Source organism: Nesoenas mayeri, assembly GCF_963082525.1.
Source record: "Nesoenas mayeri genome assembly, chromosome: 3".
NCBI classification, from domain to species: Eukaryota; Metazoa; Chordata; class Aves; order Columbiformes; family Columbidae; genus Nesoenas; species Nesoenas mayeri.
This window is the reverse complement of record NC_137544.1, coordinates 34,070,381-34,093,203: the sequence shown is the minus strand read 5'-3', so window position 1 is coordinate 34,093,203 and position 22,823 is coordinate 34,070,381. Positions and strand designations below refer to the sequence as shown.

Below are 22,823 nucleotides of genomic sequence, written 5' to 3'. Positions count from 1 at the left end.
AGCCTCTACTAAGGGAAGTAAATAGGGATTTTGTAACGACTGTACTTAGGGTACTGCTAACCGATTTATTAAGATTATGCATCTAATATAATATTTTGGTGGACCTCTTAGTATATTTTAAGAAAATAAGGAGATAACAATTAAGGTTAAAAGGTTAAAATAACACTCAGACTGTATGCATTAAATACATACAGAACAAATTCATAGCATGTAAGGAATCAATTTGTAAATAGCAAACAAAAGAACACTGCTCATGTATTGCTAATTAAGCTCTGGAAACATTCAAACTGACAGTGGTTCAAATAGCAGGCAGTTTCATTAAAAATAAAAACATAACTTCAGCTCTCAGGTCTCTCAAACGACTAAAAAAAAAGAGGACAAATATTTTAATCCCTTGGGCTTGCTTAATAGTATAGATGAAATAAAACCTATGCTCTTCAGGGATTCTCAGTTAAAAGCAGAAAATTAGATTGTAAAAATCACATGATCAGGAATAAGAAAATAATGGAGCCTAGTTCACTCTTTTGGAGGTGCATCACCTCATCCCAAACCCCAGTTTCTGTTCTCTTTCCATGTTCCTCAGAATACAGAGCAAGAATGAGCAATGAAGAGCCAACAGCTGGCAAAGATTTGTGGACTATCTGGCTGTTGTCAAACTGAACACATAATGGCAACATTCTGCTTGCTTCAAGCATACTAATTTGCTCTCTTCTCCACACACCCACCGGTTTTAAGTGGAAGGTATTTTTGACCCTCCACTTCTTTTTTTCAAGGGATTTCAAACCAGCTACTAGTTTCGTAAGTCAATAGTAGATGAAAAGACTGATAAGCAAAGCAAACAATATGCTCCTATGAGCCTTGATTCCACAGGAAACCAGGATAAAAGTCTTTATTTATGAATTATTTGTTTAGAATTCATCTATCAGAATGTGTTAGATTTTTCTTCAGTAACAGTTATGTAAAACTTGTGAGTTTAATTCACAGAATCACAGAATCATTTAGGTTGGAAAAGACCTTTAAGATCACAGAGTCTAACTGTTAACCTAGCACTGCCAAGTCCACTAGTAAACCATGTGCCTAAAATTCCCTCGAGTTGCATGATCCACACTACACCCTGCAATTACAAAAACTGCACCTTAATTTCTGTTTCAGTAGCTTACAAATTTAATGCCAAGTAACAGCGCTCTTCCAAAAGCGACTGGTGTATTTGGCAATTCAGGAGTAAGGCAAATAATTATAGAGGTATCCTCAAACTGTGAGGAATTAAAAACAAAACAGTATTTTTGCCTTTGAATTCACATCACCCTTGCCCTTTGCTCATTTAGTCCAAGTTGACTTCCACTACTAACTCAATGTCAATTGATGTAATAAAGTTCTACTTTTATACAGAGAATATTAGTATCCCTTATCATACTGTAACTTCCTTTGTTAATTTGATGGTTGTCATTTATCTCTCTTCCTGTTAATGCTGCACTATTTCTCCTATCTTTAAGCCTTGGGATTTTATACCTATTATTCAATTCTTTGCCCTGTAAACCTCATCTCAGCCCTTGCTCTGCCTTCACCCTTTCATAATCTTGTTAATGCTTTTATTCACTCCTCTAAACCTGACGTTCTCCACTAGGCCCATCAGTTAGCTTCACTGCTGTAAGCTGCTTTTTATATTACAGTATTTCAGTAACTTTTTTCTTTGCAGAATTCAAATAATCTTTTCACTTCTCTTAACTTCAGTTTCAAGTATTAGACATTGTTTATATTCTTTCTCTTTGTGAGCACACGCATGGATTAGCACTTGAAAATCAGAAACAATGACGTTAGATATGTAAAGTTCTTAAAACTCAGTTAAGAAGCCCATTAATTGTAACTATCTTTTTTTTTTTTTAAGAAGTGCTACTTTCTTATCCAATTACAAAAGATTAAAGCATTAAGAAACATATTTTTCTGTTTCATTAATATTTCTCTAGTATCAGTTCTGTAACAAATGCTTTACTGAACACCAGATAGATAAAAGCTACTAAATCTCCCACCTGCAAACACAGTTCATTTTAAAAAGAATGCTCTTGTGCTGTTCTGTCACAATGCACCTCTGGTAAACTTATGTTGCATTTTATATAATTTATCGCTAAATGCATAATTATTATTTTCTTTTAACTTTTTTTTCTAAAGCTTTGTATGTTATTGCATTAAACTGCTACCAAGCTAACTTCTTCTTAACCTTCACTTTTAAACATAAGAGCATGCTACTTTAGTGTTACTGTAACTGCAGAATTTCTATCTCCAAGTCTTTGATTCTAAACTCATAATTTCACCTTTTTTTTTTTCAGTTTCATAGCATGAAGACTTATCTTGTCTTTCCCATTTTGAATATCTTACACTCTCTTGAGTTGGATAATATATATATAAAACAATGACACCTAGTTGATGTGATGAAATACATATAACAGATCCAGTTATGAGTTTCTGTATTTTTATTAAAGAAAAAAAAAAAAGGCAAACCAAACAAACAAAACCCCAACCTAAAACTACATCACAATCTGGATATCCTTAGAAGAATTCAGGACTGCAAATCACTACACATTCAATTTAGTATTTACCTCAAAATGACAACACCCATTTCCATACAATAAACCCAAGAATCTTGTTGTGTCACCTTACTTTAATCATCTTTACAGAAAAGGCAACACTTGCCTTGATGACACACTAACACACAAGTCATCAGTTTATCTGAAGGCTAAGTACAAGAAACTGATGTATCAAGAAATCCAGGTAACTACTTAAGACACTTGGGATTCCGCTGGCAGAGTTTTCACTAATACACATACTTCAAGCAGTATTTGAACTTCTGCATCTTCTTGGGATTCATTAAGTAGGTATCTGAATATCTAAATCATCCAAGAGGCCAAATCCAGTAAATACAGTAAGACAGTATCAGTCCCAGTTAAACAAAGAGCACTCACAACAGCTGCCACTCTGAGACAACCCTGAGTGATACCGCTGCCCATTTTTACAATACCTACTGTAAATATCCTATTGCTTATGAAGAAGCAGCTCTAGATACAAAGTCTTCCCTGCCTGCGAGATTCAAATTTCTGTTAATCTTGATTCCTCCTTCTGAACTAGTCCTGGTCAGAAGCCTAGAAGACTGAAGAATGGCCTATCTGCCCATGGATGCTGAGTCACCAAGCCCCGTTAATGGATGCAGAAGACACTAAACAACAAGTGTGAGCTCACCCAGAGCAGAAGAGTTATGGATTCCAATTAGAAAAAGTCCCTGAATAAATTACTGAAAACAGGTATTCTTTAGATTTTAGGGGTTTTTTTAAACCAACAAACGAGCTGGTCATCCTTAAAGAAATTCAGGGATGTAAATCAATGTCTCATTTAAGTGTTTCAGATTTACAGACAGTCCCTGCAAATGAAAATGGATTTCAGATGCTTATTTCCCAATCTCTCACTCTTCCCTCTGCCCACAATGTGAGAGCTACTTTGAATACCACATAAAGATGCCAAGTATTTGGCAGGTATTACCTGGGAGGAACAGAGCTACCTAATGGAGGACTGTGGATTTCACTGCAGAAGTTTAGCACAAAAAAGTTAGGCAAAGAATACTCAAGTTATTTTGGAAATGGCTGTAGACAACAGGCTCTACAGAGTTTACTTTTCATTTCTATCCTATCACCATAACACAAACACATGCTCTATTTAGGCATACAAAAATATTTCCTAGAGAACCATGACTAATTTAAGCTATGAGAAAAGGTTCATTAGTAAACAGGCAAAAGAACAGAGAAACCCTAAGATTGTCATTATTAAAGTATGTACACACATTTAAAGCAATGCTTGAGGGCTCCTATCAAAAAACCCTTGGGATATATAGCAATCTTCAAAACTTAGAGGATATAAGAGGTAATTTTCCCTCCAAGACAAAAACACAAGCAAATAACAACTAAAAAAAAAAAAGAAATCACCATTTCTGTTAAAAGCAACAAACTGAATTTCTCTGTGAAGAGAAAGTTGATCCTTACAGCAAGAACCACCCAGACCTCAATCTGGAAGTGACCAGAATGGAACTAAAGAGCTAGAGTAAGTAATGATGTGATGGAAGTAAGGTGATGGAACTAAGGTGGTCATGTCATCTCTTTGAGTAACCACCGACTACGTTACACTCAAGACCAAGCCTACCTATTCCATCATTTTATTCTCCTCCTAGTGGAAATAATATGTAATACCATGAATATTAGTTAATTACTTGGATAAAAACAGGAAATGACAGTATTTACTATTAGGAAAAGAGAGGTTTGAGAAAACAGCAATACAGGCAGGTTGGAAACCATGAATAGAACTTTTTTGCTCTAATAGTAAAAAAAAAAAGCAAAAACCACCCTGCTAACATCATCCTGTAATGCGTCAATAATTGTAGCTTTAGTGTATGACATATGTCAGCTGAGGCTGACTGAGGAGGGAAGGTGGACAACAGCCTAAGAGGCAGACAAAATCTTCTTTCATTCATTCCTGTCTAGTTACTCCAATGATCCACTTTATTGAAGTAAATGAAAGTCGGTCAGTTTGGTGATTGCTTTAGACTGCAGTGATTTACAAGACAATGGATTTTGATTATAATTTGACTTAAATAGCTCTCTACATAGAAAAAAATAGATGGCTGAGAAAATTTAATTCAACAATCAAGTGACTCAAATATTGACTCTTACTAGACCATAAAATTCTGGCAACATCTTTTGATATTAGTACAAATGAACTCCTCTTCCATTAGGTAAGTAAAATTATTTGGCCAGTGAAAATACACCATGTCTCAAGAGCTGTGATATTCCTCTCGGGACTCAATTAATTTAGGAAAATAGAAGCCCACTAGTTTTATACTTGGGAGCCACCAGTGACATGAGTAACTATTATTAAATCTTCTGTGTCCCTAAGCAAGCAAGACTCTCATAAACTAAGGTAAGTACTGTCCTGGCAGTTGCTGACAAAGGACACTGCAAACTATACATGGCTGGGAGAATTTACTGTCATCCACAACTAGTTGTTGGAGCATATTTTAAATATATACTGTTGCATGTATTAAAATCATCAGAGTAAGTTTATGATTACTCTCCCCCAGGCATTTTGCAGTCATTAATGAATCAAATTAATTGTATCCTAGATAAGAAAAGATTCAAAACCCTGGTTCTCAAGAATGTGTACTTTTTCAATTGCACAAACACACTTCCATACTTTTTATTATGTAACTGCCAATGAAATTCAAACATTTCTCTCTTTCTGCTTTTCACTGTACTACATTTCAACTTGGTATTTTCAAGAACTGTGAATCCTTTCTCACACAAACATCCAGTAAAGGTATTTAACTACTACTTAGAATTCATTCGTTTGCTCTTCTACTGAATATATCATCAGTAATATTCAAAAATTTGCAAAATTCTACATAAAGATTTTTAGATGGAACATAAGACAGAGAAAAGTGAAAATGGGCAGTGAAGTCTCAAATAGGATAAGAAAGGTTCCTAGACACTATGGCCATGTCCCAGTATCCATTCAGATACTCTTAAAACAACCTCAAAACAATCATAAAGGTAGGGTGGCCAGTTTCCAAAGGGTACAATGGTAAAAAAAAAAAAAAAAAAAAAAGAGAGAAAAAAAGAGAAAAAAGAAAAGGAAGGAGGAAGGAGGAAGGAGGAAGGAGGAAGGAGGAAGGAGGAAGGAGGAAGGAGGAAGGAGGAAGGAGGAAGGAGGAAGGAGGAAGGAGGAAGGAGGAAGGAGGAAGGAGGAAGGAGGAAGGAGGAAGGAGGAAGGAGGAAGGAGGAAGGAGGAAGGAACAGCATGTAACATTTTTTTCTTCTTTGTTCGAAATGAGCAGGCAATTCATGACTCTTGACAGCATCTTTGAAGTCAGTATTGATGTTTTAAACATAGCATGATAAGAAACAACCAACCACAGTTCACTGAAACACAGCTCTTTTGCTTCTGGGTCTTGTTTGAAAGAGATTACTAGTGAGGTGCGACAGATGGACGAGGTACTTGTTGAACACGAACAAGGCACAAGAAAGCAGCCTCTCCTGAGAACCCTACACAGCTTACCTTTACTCTAGAATTCTGAAGGCAATGCAGCATTGTCTTCTGGTTTGGTGTTTTGTTTATCTACTTAAAACAAGAGGTCCAAGAAACAGACACAGGTCTCTGTACAGAACCCAGGGTCAAGGCCAGGATCTTTTGGCACACAACTGATGCATTAGCCATGTTCCAAACAACAGTATCAGCTGCACATAAAAGAAGTACAAGCAGTGAACTGAACTTCTGTCAACAATGCTGTTAAACTAATGTGACACCACTGGGGATCACATCACATAAATCCTCTGCAATGCAGCACCCTGTGATTGTATTTGACCATGACAGCTTTGAATATAGCTGAACCACACAGAAAGAAGCCAGATGTAAAAGCATTTTTCTTCTCTCTCCAAAGTAACAAATGAGACTCTGAATTCCTTAACAATAATTGTTTTAAAGTCTTGCACAGCTATATATATAACGGATGTAAATAAGACATGTATGAAGTATCTTAATTTCTGTTATAGGGATTTGACTTTAAATCTAACTCCACATACCACAAAGCTACAGCCAGCTCAAGTTCACCTCAGCAGGTTTCCAGGCAGGCTCCAGACACTGTCCATGTAAAAGGGAATTCAGTGTCCTCTCTTAGTGTCCCACTGCAATGAGCTGTGAAAAAAAATTCTATCCAAATTGCACAGCTCTAGGCAACTGAATCCAGGCAGAAAATCTGAGTACATGCCTTTGCTGGTTCCTACAACTTCCAGGGCTTTATAATTAGAAACATCTCAAAGAAAGAGATTCAGCAGTTACAGCAAGTAATTTTGCTGCTGTTTTTTTTCTTTACATCTAATGCAGAGTGAATTGTCTCTTTTCCAATTCTCAAAGGTTTTTAAAGTTATTTAATTTGCTCTGCAAAACACTGGGATTGCTTTTGAAGACAAGGCATTAAGTGTAATCCACAGCCATTTCTCTCTTTGTTCAGTTTTTGAAGGTGTTTCTCACAGCCCTTTGTTCTCCTTGACAGCTCCTGACAGTTTTATAGGTGAGGATGGCAAAGGGAAAGTTGTGTCAAACACTAAAGCCACATTGGTGGTTGGCTGTATGAATGCTTTTTGACAGTAAGTAAGGTTAGATACAACAAAATTCCTAATGTTTTTATACTGCAGGCATTTAAGCATCCTCGTGGAAGCAAAATGCATAGTTTGCCGCTCCTTCCAGATGACAGCCTTGTAATTAATGGTAATTTTATTTTAAACCTATAATCTTGATATTTCAATCACCACTTGAGTAAACAGTGATGATTAAAACTGAAGCATAATGTGTCCCTGGGAGATATTCTGGTACACAGCACATGAAGAATTAGTTATACAATTTCCACTACTAATTCTGAATTCTACATATTTATTTCCATATTCAATTCAATTTAAAGAAAAACAAAACTCTAAAAAGAATAACTCTTTATAAACATTGCAATTACTACACACAACATTTCCCCTTTTTTCCTAGAAATCTGGAAACTATCACAATTATTCCTTAATAATTGCTTTGTACTATTTTTAAACTCTTTGAATCTGTTCGATTGCAGTAAAGGCTGCCGATAAGAAGCAGCATTAATATGTTGGTGGAAGCAAGATATAAACCCGCATAAAATGCCATCTGTTTCAATGAAGTTATTCAGAGAAAATATACCACCTGTAAATTATGTGGACATACTCCATCCTTCCTGAATGACTTCTAAAAGCACTTTGAAGACTTAAAATGTCCCAACCTATGAAGATATTTTCTCTCATTTAAGATGTGACACCTCTCACTTAAGCTTTACTTTTCTTTCTGTCCTTTCCCCACGTTTCTGCAATCAACAAGTAATCCCTCTCTGGATAGCCTCTTGGTCATGCTCCTACAATTAAACTTATTGTAATTATTTCTTAACTTCCAGTTCAGGTAGAGGAGGGGAAGAACTGGAAACACTGAACATCAGCTATGAAGAAGTCCCTACTGAATGCCTGCTCAAGTTTTCTTGTTCTGTACCTTGTAATCACACACACAAAAAAGGCATCACACCTACATGACTTTCTATTCCTAATACCACACAAAATGGTATGTATACTCACATCCTTTCCAAACACTGGCCAGGGACACCTCTAATTAAAAATTAAGTACCATACCATGGTGACACTGAAATAAAAAGCATGCTGGTATTAGAGATACAAGGCTCTAATCCTGGAAAGCTACAGTATAAGAAAGTTTCCTTCTGAATGCTCTTGTTTTCCTACATCTAGCCAAAATACACGCATATCCACCCTACTCCATGCCCCCCAGTTTGGTAATAGTATTTGCTTGATATTTACATTCTGGGGCAAATACTTGCTATATAGTGAGCGGAATTCATTTTAAATTAAGACAAACGGGTACATCTGCCCACAGGCGTAGCAGATGTCTAGGATCTCATTTTGCTAAAGGCTAGAGCTCACCCTAAAACAGGGACCTAGTACCTGGTCAGCATTCTTTAGGCTCCATGGATTACATCCTCATTTACTATAATGGTAGTGGGGTTACATACATGTGGACACTAATTCGGTATATTCAAGACTCAAACAATTCCACAAACTGTTTCAAGTTACTCTAAAAGGCAGAATGAAACCTGAAAATCCTCACACAGACAATGGACTTCATTACATATGGGAAGCCTTGTGAAGACAGAGTAGGGATATTTCAGTTGAATGAGGAAACTAACAGGACCCACGCAAACTGATGAATACAGACAAAATGCAGCTCAGTCCTATCTGTTGCTTGTGCCAAGGACGTGCCATTTCTGAATTTTTCACTCATTTGCTGATTTATTGTTAAAATACAAATTTTCAAATGTCTAGTGAGTGACAGATTATCTTAAGCAAACCAAGCTAATTAATCTAAGTGCACAAGAAAGAATTAAAAAATTGTACAGTCATTGCTTTCTCAACATCTATACTATATCTTCATAGAGCAAGAGAAATGATGTGTTTTTCTCTCATGTTTTCTATAAAGTTGTTTTAATCTGCTTTTTAACAGTTTTTAGAAGTCCTGTACTCAGGAACAGACTAGAAGAACTTGAATGCATGAGCAAGAACTTCTTCAAAAGTTGTAGATCAGGGATGTCAAACTCATTGTCAGCAGGGGCCACATCAGCTTCATGGGGGCCACATCAGCCTCATGGTTGCCTTCAAAGGGCTAAATGTAATTTCAGGACTGTATAAATGTAACTGCTTCTATGTTTATACAGTCCTAAAATTACATTCATCCCTTTGAAGCCAATCACGAGGCCGATGTGGCCCCTGGTGAAATGAATCTGACACCCCTGTTTTAGAGAATTTACTGTCCATTTCACAAAAAAATAAAAAAAAAAACCACACGAATATCTGAGAAATACTCTTCAAAATGCAGTAAGATAAACTAATATTCAAAAAGTGTATTAAAATGGGAGAATTTTATGGTATATTAAAATGGTATAGGAAAGACGGAAAATGTTTTACACTTACCCTATTGACACTGCTGTTTCTTAAAATAATTTGAATTAGGCTTTTCTTAAATTCTTCCAGCTTCTTGAAACATTTCTTCAAAACATGATTAGATAATTTAGTATCAGTCACCAAACTGATCAAAACAGAAACCGCTTCTGTAACAAAATTTGAAACTGGAAATTTAGGACTGTTGTAAAAAACAGTCAGACCATCAAGCAACTGAGACAATGAATTGCATACAGTGAAAGAATCATTCTCCAGCTCTGTGAAGTCTGCTTGAAGAACTCCTCCTTCTGACAGTCTTCTTATTTCAAGTAGATGTTGCAAAAACTGCACTGGAGCAGTCAGAAATTCCTTCTTGCTAGTACAGCAAAGATTCAGTGGAGGAACCATTTCCAACCAAGGTTTAGAAGTATTGACATTTTGCTCAGATTGGTGAAAATCAGAAGCTGTGCCTAAAGAATCAAATGCATAGTCATTAGACACATCACATCCAGAGTCTTCTAGCTGGCTTGAGTAACTCACAGGGTTTACACGTTCTTGACCCAGAAGAGCTTCAGCAGAGGCATCTGGTTTTCCTGAAACACAAATGTGAAAGTTACATTTGTGTAATACTTAAACACACACTTATAGAAAGTGTTGTATTTCCTTTCTCCTTTTGCTTCCACACAAAAATCATGTAATACATATGTATGCTTGCTCCCCAAGAACTTCCCATGACTAGAATTTAGCTGTGGAAGAAGGTGACATCCTTAAATTGAAGTCAAAGCTTTCAGAAGGTACTGCCTATCTGTGAACAACATGTTCTATGCTTATAGTAATATGAACAGCAATTTTAAGTTTAGATTTCCTGATGGTTTTAAGTTTTCATATACATAATTTAAGTGGACATCACACAAACAATTTAAGTGGACATCTATACTCTCATTAATTCCCAGAGAAGGAAGCACCTGTCAATTTTGGGCCCTCCAAATATTTTCACTACTTTCACTCTCAAGAACTCAGACTGCTTTCAAAAGACAGTGAAGGTCTATTTCTATACATGAATCAGATATGATCTTCTCCTTCACGTTTAGTCTTTCTCCCCAGATCATGGAAGGAATTCTAACAGAGTCAAAGTTGAATAGAACCTTGCACTTGAGCTTTTTATTATTTAACACAGAAAAACATTCAGAATCAAAAATTTATATAGTCACCACATATCTCTCATGACATCTTCTTCAAAGACACAAGCTACATTAGAGAGGGTATGCATTGCATTCACAATAATAAATTATTTTTGTACACCACTATAGAATGTCTTTCATCCTATGTCACACATTAGATACATTTAAGTCAGCACCTCTATGCATAAAACCAGTACTAGGTGACAACAGACTCCCTCTGTGCTACATGCTACCAATGACAAAAGGTTGCAATCAAAACAAGAAAGACACATTAGAGCAGTGAAGTTGAAGACCAACACGTGTAAACATCTCAGTGCCACAAGGCAAGGCTAGAACCCCATCTGACCAACTCTTGGCTGTGCCCTGCTCACTGGGGCACAGCCACAAACTGCTTCTCTTCTCACGCCTGAAAAACATGCATAGGTTGATCGCGTTTTCCACAAGGATCCAAAGCAATATCATACTTTTCTGTTTGTATTCTGAAATGAAGAAAAAGATTTTACAGATGATTTGGCCTGATGAGAAATAAATGTGGTATTTCATGGCAAGTTAAAAAAGCATTTTTAACACAGAAAACATCACTAGGCAACAGTCTACAGAATTGTGTACACTAATGAAATACTACTCAGATAAATTTATACAGACTTCATTAAAACTACAATTTCAAATTGAATTTTGACCATTACTTCAGTCTCAGAAAACACACCAGATCATCCAATGAGGGTGCTACTACTGAGACCAAAACTGGAAATGTGGTTTATTTATTTACTGTTGAATATAAAGCCTTTAACATTCTGATACACTCAAAATTGAACAGGACTGGTACCAACAGACTCACAATGAAAGGGCTAACTGTAGGGAAATCAATTGACATTTCCAGGAGATAGGAAAAGCATGGCTTGTAAGGCCAGCCTAGCGTTTCAGATATTAACACTGCTCCCAAATGCCCTGAATATCCAAACTTGGAAAGCAAGCAATGAGGGAAAGCACAGTTCCCATGGTGTCACTAACAAAAACAAGCATCAATCTTTCATGTATTCTCTCCTTAGGGTTTTGAGCAAAAGACGTTCCAGAAGTAAAAAAATTGAAAGTCGTTTTTGGTACTGTTCAAGGAAAATAAGCCCTTCTAGGGAATCTATCTACTGTGAGTTTCACTAGGTGTATATTTTGTTCCTGTTTTTAACATGATGGGGCAATATGAAAATTGCTCATGAGAATGTAGTGCCAGGAGTCAAAAGAAGCAAAGCAAGAACTACATACCAAAAAACCCATATGTATGTTCACTGATTCCTTTCTTGAAGGAAAAAACAAAAAACAAAAAACAAACACAGAGGTGAAAGGAAGAAGAGAAGGAAATACAGAAATATCCATAGGAACCAAACTTAAGACCCCCAGCAAATAAAAGAGGTAGCATATACAATGAAACACTCCCACCAGTAGCAGACAATATTGCATTTATGCTTAGGTTCCTACTCACTGAGATATCAAATTCCTGTCCCATTATGAGATTTCAGAAAACCCTGTTACAGTAAGTCCCCAACAGCAGCATATTTCCAGTTCAACGAATAACACAAAAGGCTTTAAAAATGTTGTCATTTTTATGTTCTAGTAATTTCTGGAGAATGCGGAAGTAATCTTTTAAAAAATAAATAAATAAATCAGCCACTAGGAAATACTCATTATTTCCCTCAAAGTGTCTAGAAACAGCTTATCATTTATGTATCGAAATAATTTAAACTAATGACTTTGTACTTACTATTTAAATGAGAAAGCAGTCATAATGGTTATTAAGTTAAAATAAAATAAAAAAAGGAACAGCCTTAAGCCTGCCTCACATTAATGATAATCTTTAAACAGTAATTTCAAGAACATTTGACTCTAAATATACTGGAAGAAGAAATACAAAAATTTAATGCATATGATGAGCTATCACAAAATCTTACAATGCCTTTATTTAGGTAATGAAATACCAAGTCACAAGCAATTTTACAGCCTTCTGAAATATGTTACATCAGATTCATGAAACATTTAAACTCTTAATTCCTTTTTAGGACTTTAGCTTCTTCCTACATTAAGATCCTAAGCTGAAAATCAGAATTGTGTGCTCCCTAAACAAAGCAAGGTATAGTCACCACAAGAAGTTTGGGGTACAAAGGCTGAAAAACTGACACATATCCACCACTGCAAAAAGTGTCCTGAAAAGCAGCGGTCTTTCAAGGGACACCAAGATTTAATTCAGGGACACGAAAGGGAGAAAGAAGTGCCAGTTACTTCATCAGGACAGGAAAACACCTTCTGTCTCCCAAGTGCCTGTTGCCAGCAGGTATGGACATAAGAATTCTCAGAGCTGTGAAGAGATGAGTGACCCAGCTCCTGGTCCTACCCAGTGCAGAGTAAGAAAGGCAGTATTTGTAATATTCATATAGCAGGAGCAGGGGAGGTGGAAGATGCTTTTGCAGACACCTGTGCTGCCAGCTGCTACAGATGGGAGAGTGAATGAGGAAGGTCACACGCTGTATGTAGTTCAAAATTTAAAAACTGAAGGGTCCTCAGTCAATGAAATTGCTGCGGAATAAAAAAATGGCCTTTGAGTCTTTTGAAAAAATATACTCGAAGTTACACCACCAATAGGGACTGTAAAACAGAAAATAGGTTTGAAGGGGCCAAGTGTAAGAAACCAAGTGAAGAGATTGTTTGAGTTCTACAAATCCAAAATTACTTCAGTTTCAAGCATTAAGCATTGCTTAAATTCTCTCACTTTGTGAGCACATGCATGGATTACCCCATGAAAACCAGAAACAATGCTGTTAAACATCTACAGCTCTCTTAAAACTCAGAATTGATGGGCTCAATTCCACTTCTTTTTTTAAAAAAAAAAAAGACAATGAAAAATAAGACTAACAATAATCACAACCTGAGAAACCTGATGATACTGTGGTTCTGCTTTCTAAGTAGGTGTTCAGTCAATAACTTCTAAAAGGAGATGAAACCATATGTGAAGTTATTAATATTTTTCCTACTGTGTTCTCTTCTCCACTTCTGCATTTTTCAGGACTCTTTGTTATTCTTCATTAAATCTTCATTGATTGGTTTGTGTCCTGGTTTTGTTAAACCTTTTAAACCTTGACAGTCTGTTACAAGTGCAATTTCCATTAACGAAGAATAAAGTCTATTCTCATCTTAAAAAAAAAAAATATTATCTCCTTATTCACATTGACTGTTTTCTTTACCTTTTCTTTATAGGCTTATTGTGTAAGACTGTCTCTATTCTTCTGTTTTCATCACTAACCAAGCTGGCTGGTTGAAAAAAAAAATTCTCCCTTATGAACTTCTATCTGTTTAGCACACCATTGTTGTCCTGATCTGGAAACGATGCAGACTTCTGTATATATCAGAGCAAAGAAATATTGTCTCACATATTTGAGCATTTTGAAATAAAAATGAAAAAACAATAAAAAGCTCCCAGGATTCTCCAAATGAAGAAGTTTTAGAAACTGTGTATGCCATACATCTGCATTTCCATGGAAAAGAAAGCTCTTCTGTTTAAAGCTTAGATATTTCATGCTGACATACTTTGTCCCATTCAGGAACAAATTCACAGAAATGAATACGGGACTGAGTATCTAAAATTCCCAAATTAATTGTTCAATGTCAGGAATGAAAATGTTTTTCACAAAGCCTAAAAGCATATACATCAATTTGTTAGGGGTTTTGCTTACATAAAGAATCTAAACATTTAGAATTCAACGAGAATTGTGAAGGATTTTGATGATATAGACATCCATTTTTAGGGGATTTCTGCAGAAGACAGCATAAATCTTCTGTAGTTCAAGTCAAATGAAGAATACTTGCAGCAAAGATATGGAAGGATCAATCATCAGATGATGAACAAAGATTTGGTTCAGTCAGTGCTCCTTAAGCAGCTTTCATGACAAAAGACCTAACCTATACTTTACAATATTGACCATCTCAATGAGATGACTGAAATTTGAGTTCTAAGCCAGATAGCAGATATTTCAATATATTAAGTGAATTAATGTCCTGCACAAGTGATTCTAGGTGGCCCTGCTTGACAAGAAGGTTGGACAAGATGACCTCCAACCCCAACCATTCTGTGAGTCTGACTGATTCTTAGCCCACTACAGTAGACTTAGAGGCAAGAGGATCCTTTATTGCCATGGCTACATTTCTTAACTAGTTTTTATCATATACATTCAGTTTTCCCCAAAACTATCATTCTGTTACCCAGAAGAAAGGAAAGGATCTACACTAAATTATGAATTTCACTTGCTTTTATGAACCTTATTCCTAAAAACTGTGTGTCTTATCAGGAACTAGATCTATACCAGGAATTTATAAAAACAAACAGCTTCTGTTACTGGGACAATTGGCTTGTTTTTGCCTCTGAATGGGTTTCTTATACAGAAATCTGGGAGAAAACAGGATGCTTCTTGGGTCTCTTTGCCCCAAATCTGTGCTTAGAACAGCTGTAGCAATGCCATTTGATCAGACAGACAGCATCTGCTTTCAAAGGCAGAAAGTTTCCACAACCAAAACAGACCTGTTTTCCATGGAAGGAGTTGTACTCTGAGATTTCAATGAATCATTACGCTCCAGCTGGTGCTTTTTCCAGATTGCAAATTAACTTATTTAATTATCCTGAAAAGGCTTCAGCTTTCATAAAGTTCTCCGTTGTGTCACTACAATTATGGGGAACAGATTTATCTCATCATCATATTCCAAGAGCCATATTCCCACATATCTGTGCTAAATATATTTTAACCCTGTTTTTGTCATCTCATGTATCTGTTCTCAATTCTCTGCTCCCCTCCTAAAAAACAAACAAACAAACAAACAACTTTTTCAGTTGCAAGACATTACTAGCAATGCTGCCTACTTGCATTAGCGCCATTGGTAGAGGCATGGGAGTACACTAGTACACTTAAGATGTCAAATGACAGTTCACTTTTGAAGTACTGTCTGACACCATCATGCCTTAGAAAAGATGCTGAGATGACAGCTAGACTAGGCTGCCCTTATGGATCTGTATGGAGAGAAGGGCACCTTTTCGGAGGGGGATGAGGGGGCAGAGGGAGGGAAGAAGAATCTCTCTATGCAGAAATATCACATCCCTAAGCACCAGACAAAAATAATCAGATCTGTTTTCCATGGCGACATCAAACAAAGTGTTGACTGCTGCCCAATGGGGAATCCTCTCACCTTGGAAAAAGGAAGGTAGAAAAGCCAGAACATGCCCCCTCAGAGGCTGACAGTTCCCCTGCAACTGTCCTTCTTTTGCATTCCTTGTTTCCTGCCAAATACCAAGGTGCAAAAAGTTGTGAGAGGACACAGCAAACTATAAAAGCAGCTCACTCAAACATATTGACCTGAAGAAATAGCTTTTACATAAACATACCACGTTAACTCGGAAATTCTAGTCTATATTCCTCTACCTTACTACCATGCTGTAGGAACTGAAATCTTTGCTAAGTGCCATTGAGGGCAGCTATAAACATTTCACACCATTTCATCTTCTTTCTGTGGAGGGAAGTAATTTCTCCTAATAGACTAGTATGTTTTTATCATTATTATTCAGCCTGATTTGGACTGCTGCTACCACCATTAACAAGAAAGACTCCCTTAAAAGGCTCCAGATAAAATATTCACTAGGGAATATGCATATGTTTTGACCTGATCTTTCTGAATAATGTGATTGGTTTCTCCCTGAAAATGAGCTTAAAAAAAAAAAAAATAAAAAAAATCTTATCAATATGTTTTCCCACCGCTCTTTTTAAAGTAAGGAGGCAGAGGAAACATCACAAGCTAGGTTATTTAAAACATGGTGGAAACTTTTGCTCTTTCAGAGGTTTGAAATCAAATTATTCAGAAAATATTTTGACAGGCTATCACTCTTCCTGCTCTCATTGAAGCAGGACTTATCTGACCCCCTTCCTTTGGTAACCAAGGAAATGCTGGGGCTTTAAGCTGAACACCCAGAGTTTCTGCCTCTCCTGGCGGAGCAAGAAACACCTGAATCATGACTTAAAGGGAACTGGAAAAGGAAGAGGTGGCTGAATTCTGTGGCCCAAAACATGGCTGCTGGTAACCTGGAGTTGTATATCATTTATAATCAGTTTTACTTCAGCCAATGAGCTGGTTGGTTCCAATTCTATACGATTCTGCTTTCACAGCAAGTCTAGTCTCCTTTCTTCTTCCTGGAAGCTCAAAGTGTCTTCATTCATACTAACCTATAAAGGAAATTGCTCCCCTTTTCCACATGTACAACTAAATGCCTCAAGAAACACACTAAGTTAAGAAGTGAAGCAGGTCATACAAAATTCTTTTTGTCTCTGGCTGTTGCTCCCTAAAGAGATATAAGTTGCTTCAAATGTCTTGACACAGGAAGTAGAATTTAGGGAACAGTATCCTGAAAAATCAACACAGCCTCAGGACACAGTTATAAAAATCAGACATTCATGTTAATCACAATCTGACTCAAGAGTTCAGCGTCTTCCTAAACGCACAGACACACTATGGTAGTTCTACTGTAAATAATCTATAAAGGAAGAATAAACCAATTCTAAAAAAGCAGGGGGGGGAATAATCTGTTGTTTTTTTTGTTTTTTTTTTTTTTTAATTAGAGGAACAAGCAGTTCAGTAAATTCCTATCCGCTGCATAAGAAGGGAATATGCTAATACAAACCAAGATTGAAGGTGAAGCTAGGGAAGAGAGAATACATATTCAACAGAAGTTCAGGTAAAAATATACCCTCAACAACTGATTTGAAACCCTTCAAGAGTAGGAGTCTAAAGCAGCCAAGGCAATAAACATCTATCCTTGAAATTGTCATTCCTAAAACACAACTTGGCAAAAAAAGGTAGAGTATTCCATTAATGCCTTCTTAGGTTGGAGTAACAGCTGCAGGCTTTTCAGATCTCTTTAACAGAAGCTGCCAAGAAACAATATGATTGTTGATTTGATGAGCTGGTAATAGCTGAGGAATTTGTCTTAGAGGACAGGTGCTTCAATCCATGAATCTACCAGTTCATCAATGCTTTGTAAGACCCTTTGTATTTTCATGTAGCTCCAAGGCGAACTGATAACAGAATGCTCAAATATTTTATATTGTTGTTCTTGGAATAACAAGTTTCTCTCTTCCTCTCTGTGAAATTTCAGTCTGAATCAAAGAAAGGCAAGAAACTTTGATTAATATTATTTTTTTTTTCTACCCATGGGGATAGTTGCCAGGACAATACTGGCAAGTTGAAAAATAATGAACAGACAACTACAAAAATACATGCTTGTCCTCTTCCTCGGATGGCTGACATACAGCCAAAAGCACCAGCAGGGAAAAGGAATACCAGTGCCCTTGTATTCAGAAAGACAGCTGCACTTTAAGTCAAATAAGGAATTTCCAGACACAGTACAGTCAGTGAATATATACCACAGCAATTTTATAAACAGCACATTAAACTGTAACAACCCATACCATCAAAGAGTTTACCTGCAGCAAAGCACACTCCTTCTCCTCAGTGGGAAAACCCAAACTTTTTTTAGGGTCTCTGTGTACAAAGAACTAGTCAGGTAGGACAAAAATAATTTTGATGAACTATCTGTAAAAATCAATACTTCTTTCTCCTTCATGTGCTTGTTCATCTATACTGTGTGCAACTTTACATGGAAAAGGAAAACAGGCATCACAGCTTCAAAGAGCTCCCAAATTTCTCACAACAGAGAAATAAAACTCCATGGGCAGTCTCTAATAATTCCTGAAGCTTCTGAAAGACCTACTATTATTATTACTATTACAAACAGCAGGTGGGAGAGGGAAGCTCTCACATTGTGAGTGCAGAGCAGGGAAGATACAGCTGCAAAGTGAACCTTGGCTGAAGGACTTGAGCCCTTCAGCTCCCAATAGGCATCAGCAGACACAAATGCAGTATCCTTGCTGCATGAGATTTTTCCAGTGATAGATTTTGTGAAACCCTGGTATTCTTGCAACTATAGAGTTGTTAAGCAGAATACAAAAAAGCCAAAGAGAAGCTGAAGGTTTGAATTCTTATAAGAGGTTGCATTGTTTTAAGCAGAACATCAACTCCAAAAATGAAGCTGGAGAAACAAGTTGAGGGAAGAAAATTATACACAATATTTGTAAATTACTCGGCCCTAAGAACAATCCTAGTTATCCTCAGCCCTAAAGAGAACTTCTCTGGTGTGATATTAGGTACTAAACTTGGGCAATATACAATCAATAACAAAGCATAACAATGGCTTGGTGAATCTATAGGAGTTTTCAGATGAACAGGATGTATCACCACTTATACCACTTTTCCTCTGAACTTAGATTCAAGCTCCTTGTGCCTTCCTACCTCAGGAGCTGACACCATTTAGCCTTTAATATCCATGGACTTGAAAAAAAATCTCAAAAGTGGCACAACACACAAGAGAGGATTTTTTCTTCTTCCCAGAGCAGAAGATGTCCCCTGTTTCAGGCAGGCTTTGCTTCTATCACCATCTTCCTTTAAATGTCAAATATGGGGTTTCTGCTTTTAATATATATATCATCAACTGGATCACCAGAAGAGTGCACAGATCTCACCAACAGACATCCTGCCAGGTATCAATAATGATCTTTCCTTACTCAAAATCAAGAGACTGAGCATTTGTCTCTAAAGTAACTGTAGCCACAAATGCTCACTCAGCAATTACATCTATCTGATGAAGAACATCTTTACAAAATAATATATGGTTCAAATCCATTATCAGAAGAGTTCACATGTCATACCAAGGTTTAAAAAACAAACAAAGAAAAACAGCCCAAAGAAAGAAATGTCACAAAAAATGGCCAACTCAAAGTTAGAGCTCAAAAGTGTCCTTTCAATGTTAAGGAAACTTGTATGAAGAAATAGAAATTACAATATTGTTGAGATTTTCCATACATTTTTGCTCTCTTACACTCAAGGAGTTAAGAGAAACTGAAGGGGAAGACTATGCTCTACGCCTCTTGGACAGCATGTGATGCAGATGGGGCTGAGGTGATCTCCCATAGATATTTAATACGTCAAAAGGCTTTCTGGCAGATTTATCAACAGTGTAATCATTATCATAAACAAATATTGGAACAGAAAAGAAGCTACACAGCAGTCCTTCAAATTAGTAGGGTGTTGATTTTGTACTCTGGAGAACCTGAAGGAATGTAGAAAGATTGCAAATACCACATACTCATCTCTACTATTTATGTTTCCATTAGCTAAACACAAACTGAAATTAAAGTTTGGCTTCACTGAAATGAGACTTGGTCAACTATCCAAAATATGTTTGAACAGGTTGCTGAGGCCCCAAAAAATAAATCTATGAAGAGTAGGTTAGCGATTTGTGAATCATGGATTTTTTTTCTAAGCCTGTCAGCCTATTGTTGTAGAATTGAGAGGGATGTCAATTGTGGACAATTCACCATATCCATATTAGTGAACACTGCAATGGGTCAAGTGAACCACAAACTGTAGAGTAAGTGTGCTATTTCCCTGTACAGAAAATGAAGAAAATTTAGTGCAGCTGTAAGACATCTAAAATTAGACTAGATCTATCACATTTTAGGTCAGTAAACACATCTCACTGTTACTAGGGCAAGGAAAATTAGCATCCTTTGGAAGAGGTGTTATTCACCAGGGACAGGTGCTTTTCTCTGCCTGTCTCACAACTAAAAGAGTTTACTTTGGCAAGTGACATAACAATATTGCTCAGTTCCACAGCTTGTGATAAAAATTAGCCTTGGAATACAGAAGTTGCAGATGAATTGATTTCCTTTCTAGCACCTTGATATGTTCTGCTTAATCCAGAATTAGAACATCCTCTCTAGATATTAGATGTTAATAAATCTTTCCTCATCATATGCAATCAGTTCTTCACAACATTAAGACACCTGTTGCAAACAGCAGCTCAAAACTTTTTCTCTTAAACTTCATGCTTGGAATAGGTTGCAGAGAACAGACACACAAACAATAACTAAGTATGAACAGTCATTAAATAATTTCCCTAGAGAAAAAGGTCCATTTAAAAAAAAAAAAAAATCATTAGGGCTCCTAGCTAAAATTTAATACATTCCCCCTCTCAGTCAAAGTTAGGACCCAGAAAACTTTTCACAAGGCAATAAAGAAACTACCAGATACTGTTTCAGTACAAAAGCATTCCAGTAGAGCTTCATCGAGTTGTCTGTCAGGGCATCTTCTAAAAATCTCAAGTCATAAAGCAACTAGCTATACATTTTGATTTTACAGCTCCCATCAACAGTGAACTGTCTCTCTCCTTTAGCCCAGAGCATTTTGACCTCCATCTCCCAGGGGAACTATCTCCCCAGAGGCATCCTGTACTGCCTGATTTCCAAGCTCATCCTGTGTCATCGATCTCTCAGAGAATGACTTACTGAACATGAGCAAGTGAGAGAAACAGCGCTGTTTGAGATAACTTTTTTTCTTCCATATTCTTTAACTAACAGCCTTCCTGAATCCTAGAATATCACACTCACAGTATTTTATCATATGTCATAGTAAACATCCACAGGACTTGCAGTTTAAATACATTAACAGAAATAGCAGCCATGCAGTCCTTTGCCTGCCCAGCCTTCCTGTTATACACATTAGGGATTCATGCTTTCAACAGATTAGGCTTAAATTCTGATTTGAAGCATCTTCAAAGTGGTAAAAAAAAAAAAAAAAAAAAAAAAAATCTCAGTATGTCTTTCAGATATATTCCAAATATAAATACAGTACATCAATATTCCTACAAACTAATATCCCTGAGGTTACAGAGTAACATTTTGTGTCAGCAATTTTGTGTGGAATTATTCCATATGATACATATTGATTCTGAAGGTTAAAAATGTAACTTTTGAGTAAGCATCAAATTCTCAAACTCAATTCCATTGCAAATGTATTCAGGGCTTTGGGAAAAATAGAAAGCTGTACACTGAAGACTCTTGTATCCAGGTACAAGAAATGGTGCAGGCAACGTATAAGCTGCTTCCTTGCTACTGCATCATAGTCAGAAATTGTTTCAGAAGCTTACCGTTTTCCAAGCAGAATCTTGGACAGACCTTGTTCAAAAGAAGTTCCTGACGTAATCGAAGAACTTCAGCTTCCAGCACTTCAACTTTCGATTTCCATCCAAAATCTCGTTCAGATACAGTTTTGGCAAGGTGCTCAGTGTATTCTTTGCAACTCTTCCCTGGTGGTTTCGAGCGGATAATTGCAAAAGCCAATGCCAGTTTTGATATTTTCAAATACCAAACTTGATTTTCTCTTCCACCTTTGATTTCTGTTATATTAGAAAAACAGAAAACAAAAAAGTAACTTAACTAAGACCCTATTAAGCTAATTATGCACAGTATTTTCTTGGTCTTGAAAACTATTCAACGAGACCAATTATTTTATTTCTAGTGCATGCCTAGATAATCAAGAAAAAGAGTAGAAATATAAGCATTTGTGTACAATGTGAGAATAAAATATACATGACCTGCACTTCAGCTATAACAGGCGGTGTTTGAGAATAATTGTGGAAATAGCAAGCATTTCAAATAGGCTTATCCGAGCAAAAATTTAAACGCAAATGTTATCTTCACTAAAACAAAGATGAAAACACTAAAAATAGTAAACTAAAAAAAAAACCAAAAAACAAACCCTGACTACTCTGCCCCACAAAAAAATCCTAAACCCATGACTGAAGAATGCATATGGGGTTATTTATACATAAACACAACATGTACAATTTCTTCAAAGTGTACCAAAAAGTGCCAGTGCTCAAAAGATAAGACTTGTTAGTTTCTAGTTTCAGATACCTGGCATTGCTGCACTTGCAGTTCTAAGTCTACATTAAGGCTCAAGCCTGCAGAAAGGTCTATGCAGACAGCTTCAGAGGGATACAAGTGGCTAGTAAGATAACTGAAGAAGACAGTTTTATCAGCTCTGTTACAAACATTTAGGACTGGGTAAAAGGCATCATAGGACTCAGAAGAACAAAAGATTTATCTAGATGATTATGTCATGGGTAACAGCACAGAACCCAGGAACAGAAAAGGAAAACACGAAATTAAAAATATCTAAT

At 36.6% G+C, this 22,823-nt stretch overlaps 1 protein-coding gene across 1 annotated transcript in view; it reads right to left on the bottom strand.

The window, feature by feature from the left end:
• The window catches only part of MEI4 (meiotic double-stranded break formation protein 4), a gene marked incomplete at both ends in the record, with an annotated part of 69,981 nt that overhangs the window by 38,849 nt on the left and 8,309 nt on the right, over window positions 1–22,823 (bottom strand). Inside the window, 2 exons of the mRNA XM_080341401.1 lie at window positions 9,576–10,135; window positions 21,789–22,037. Coding sequence (XP_080197527.1) covers window positions 9,576–10,135; window positions 21,789–22,037 — 809 coding nt within the window. The remainder of the gene's footprint in view (window positions 1–9,575; window positions 10,136–21,788; window positions 22,038–22,823) is intronic.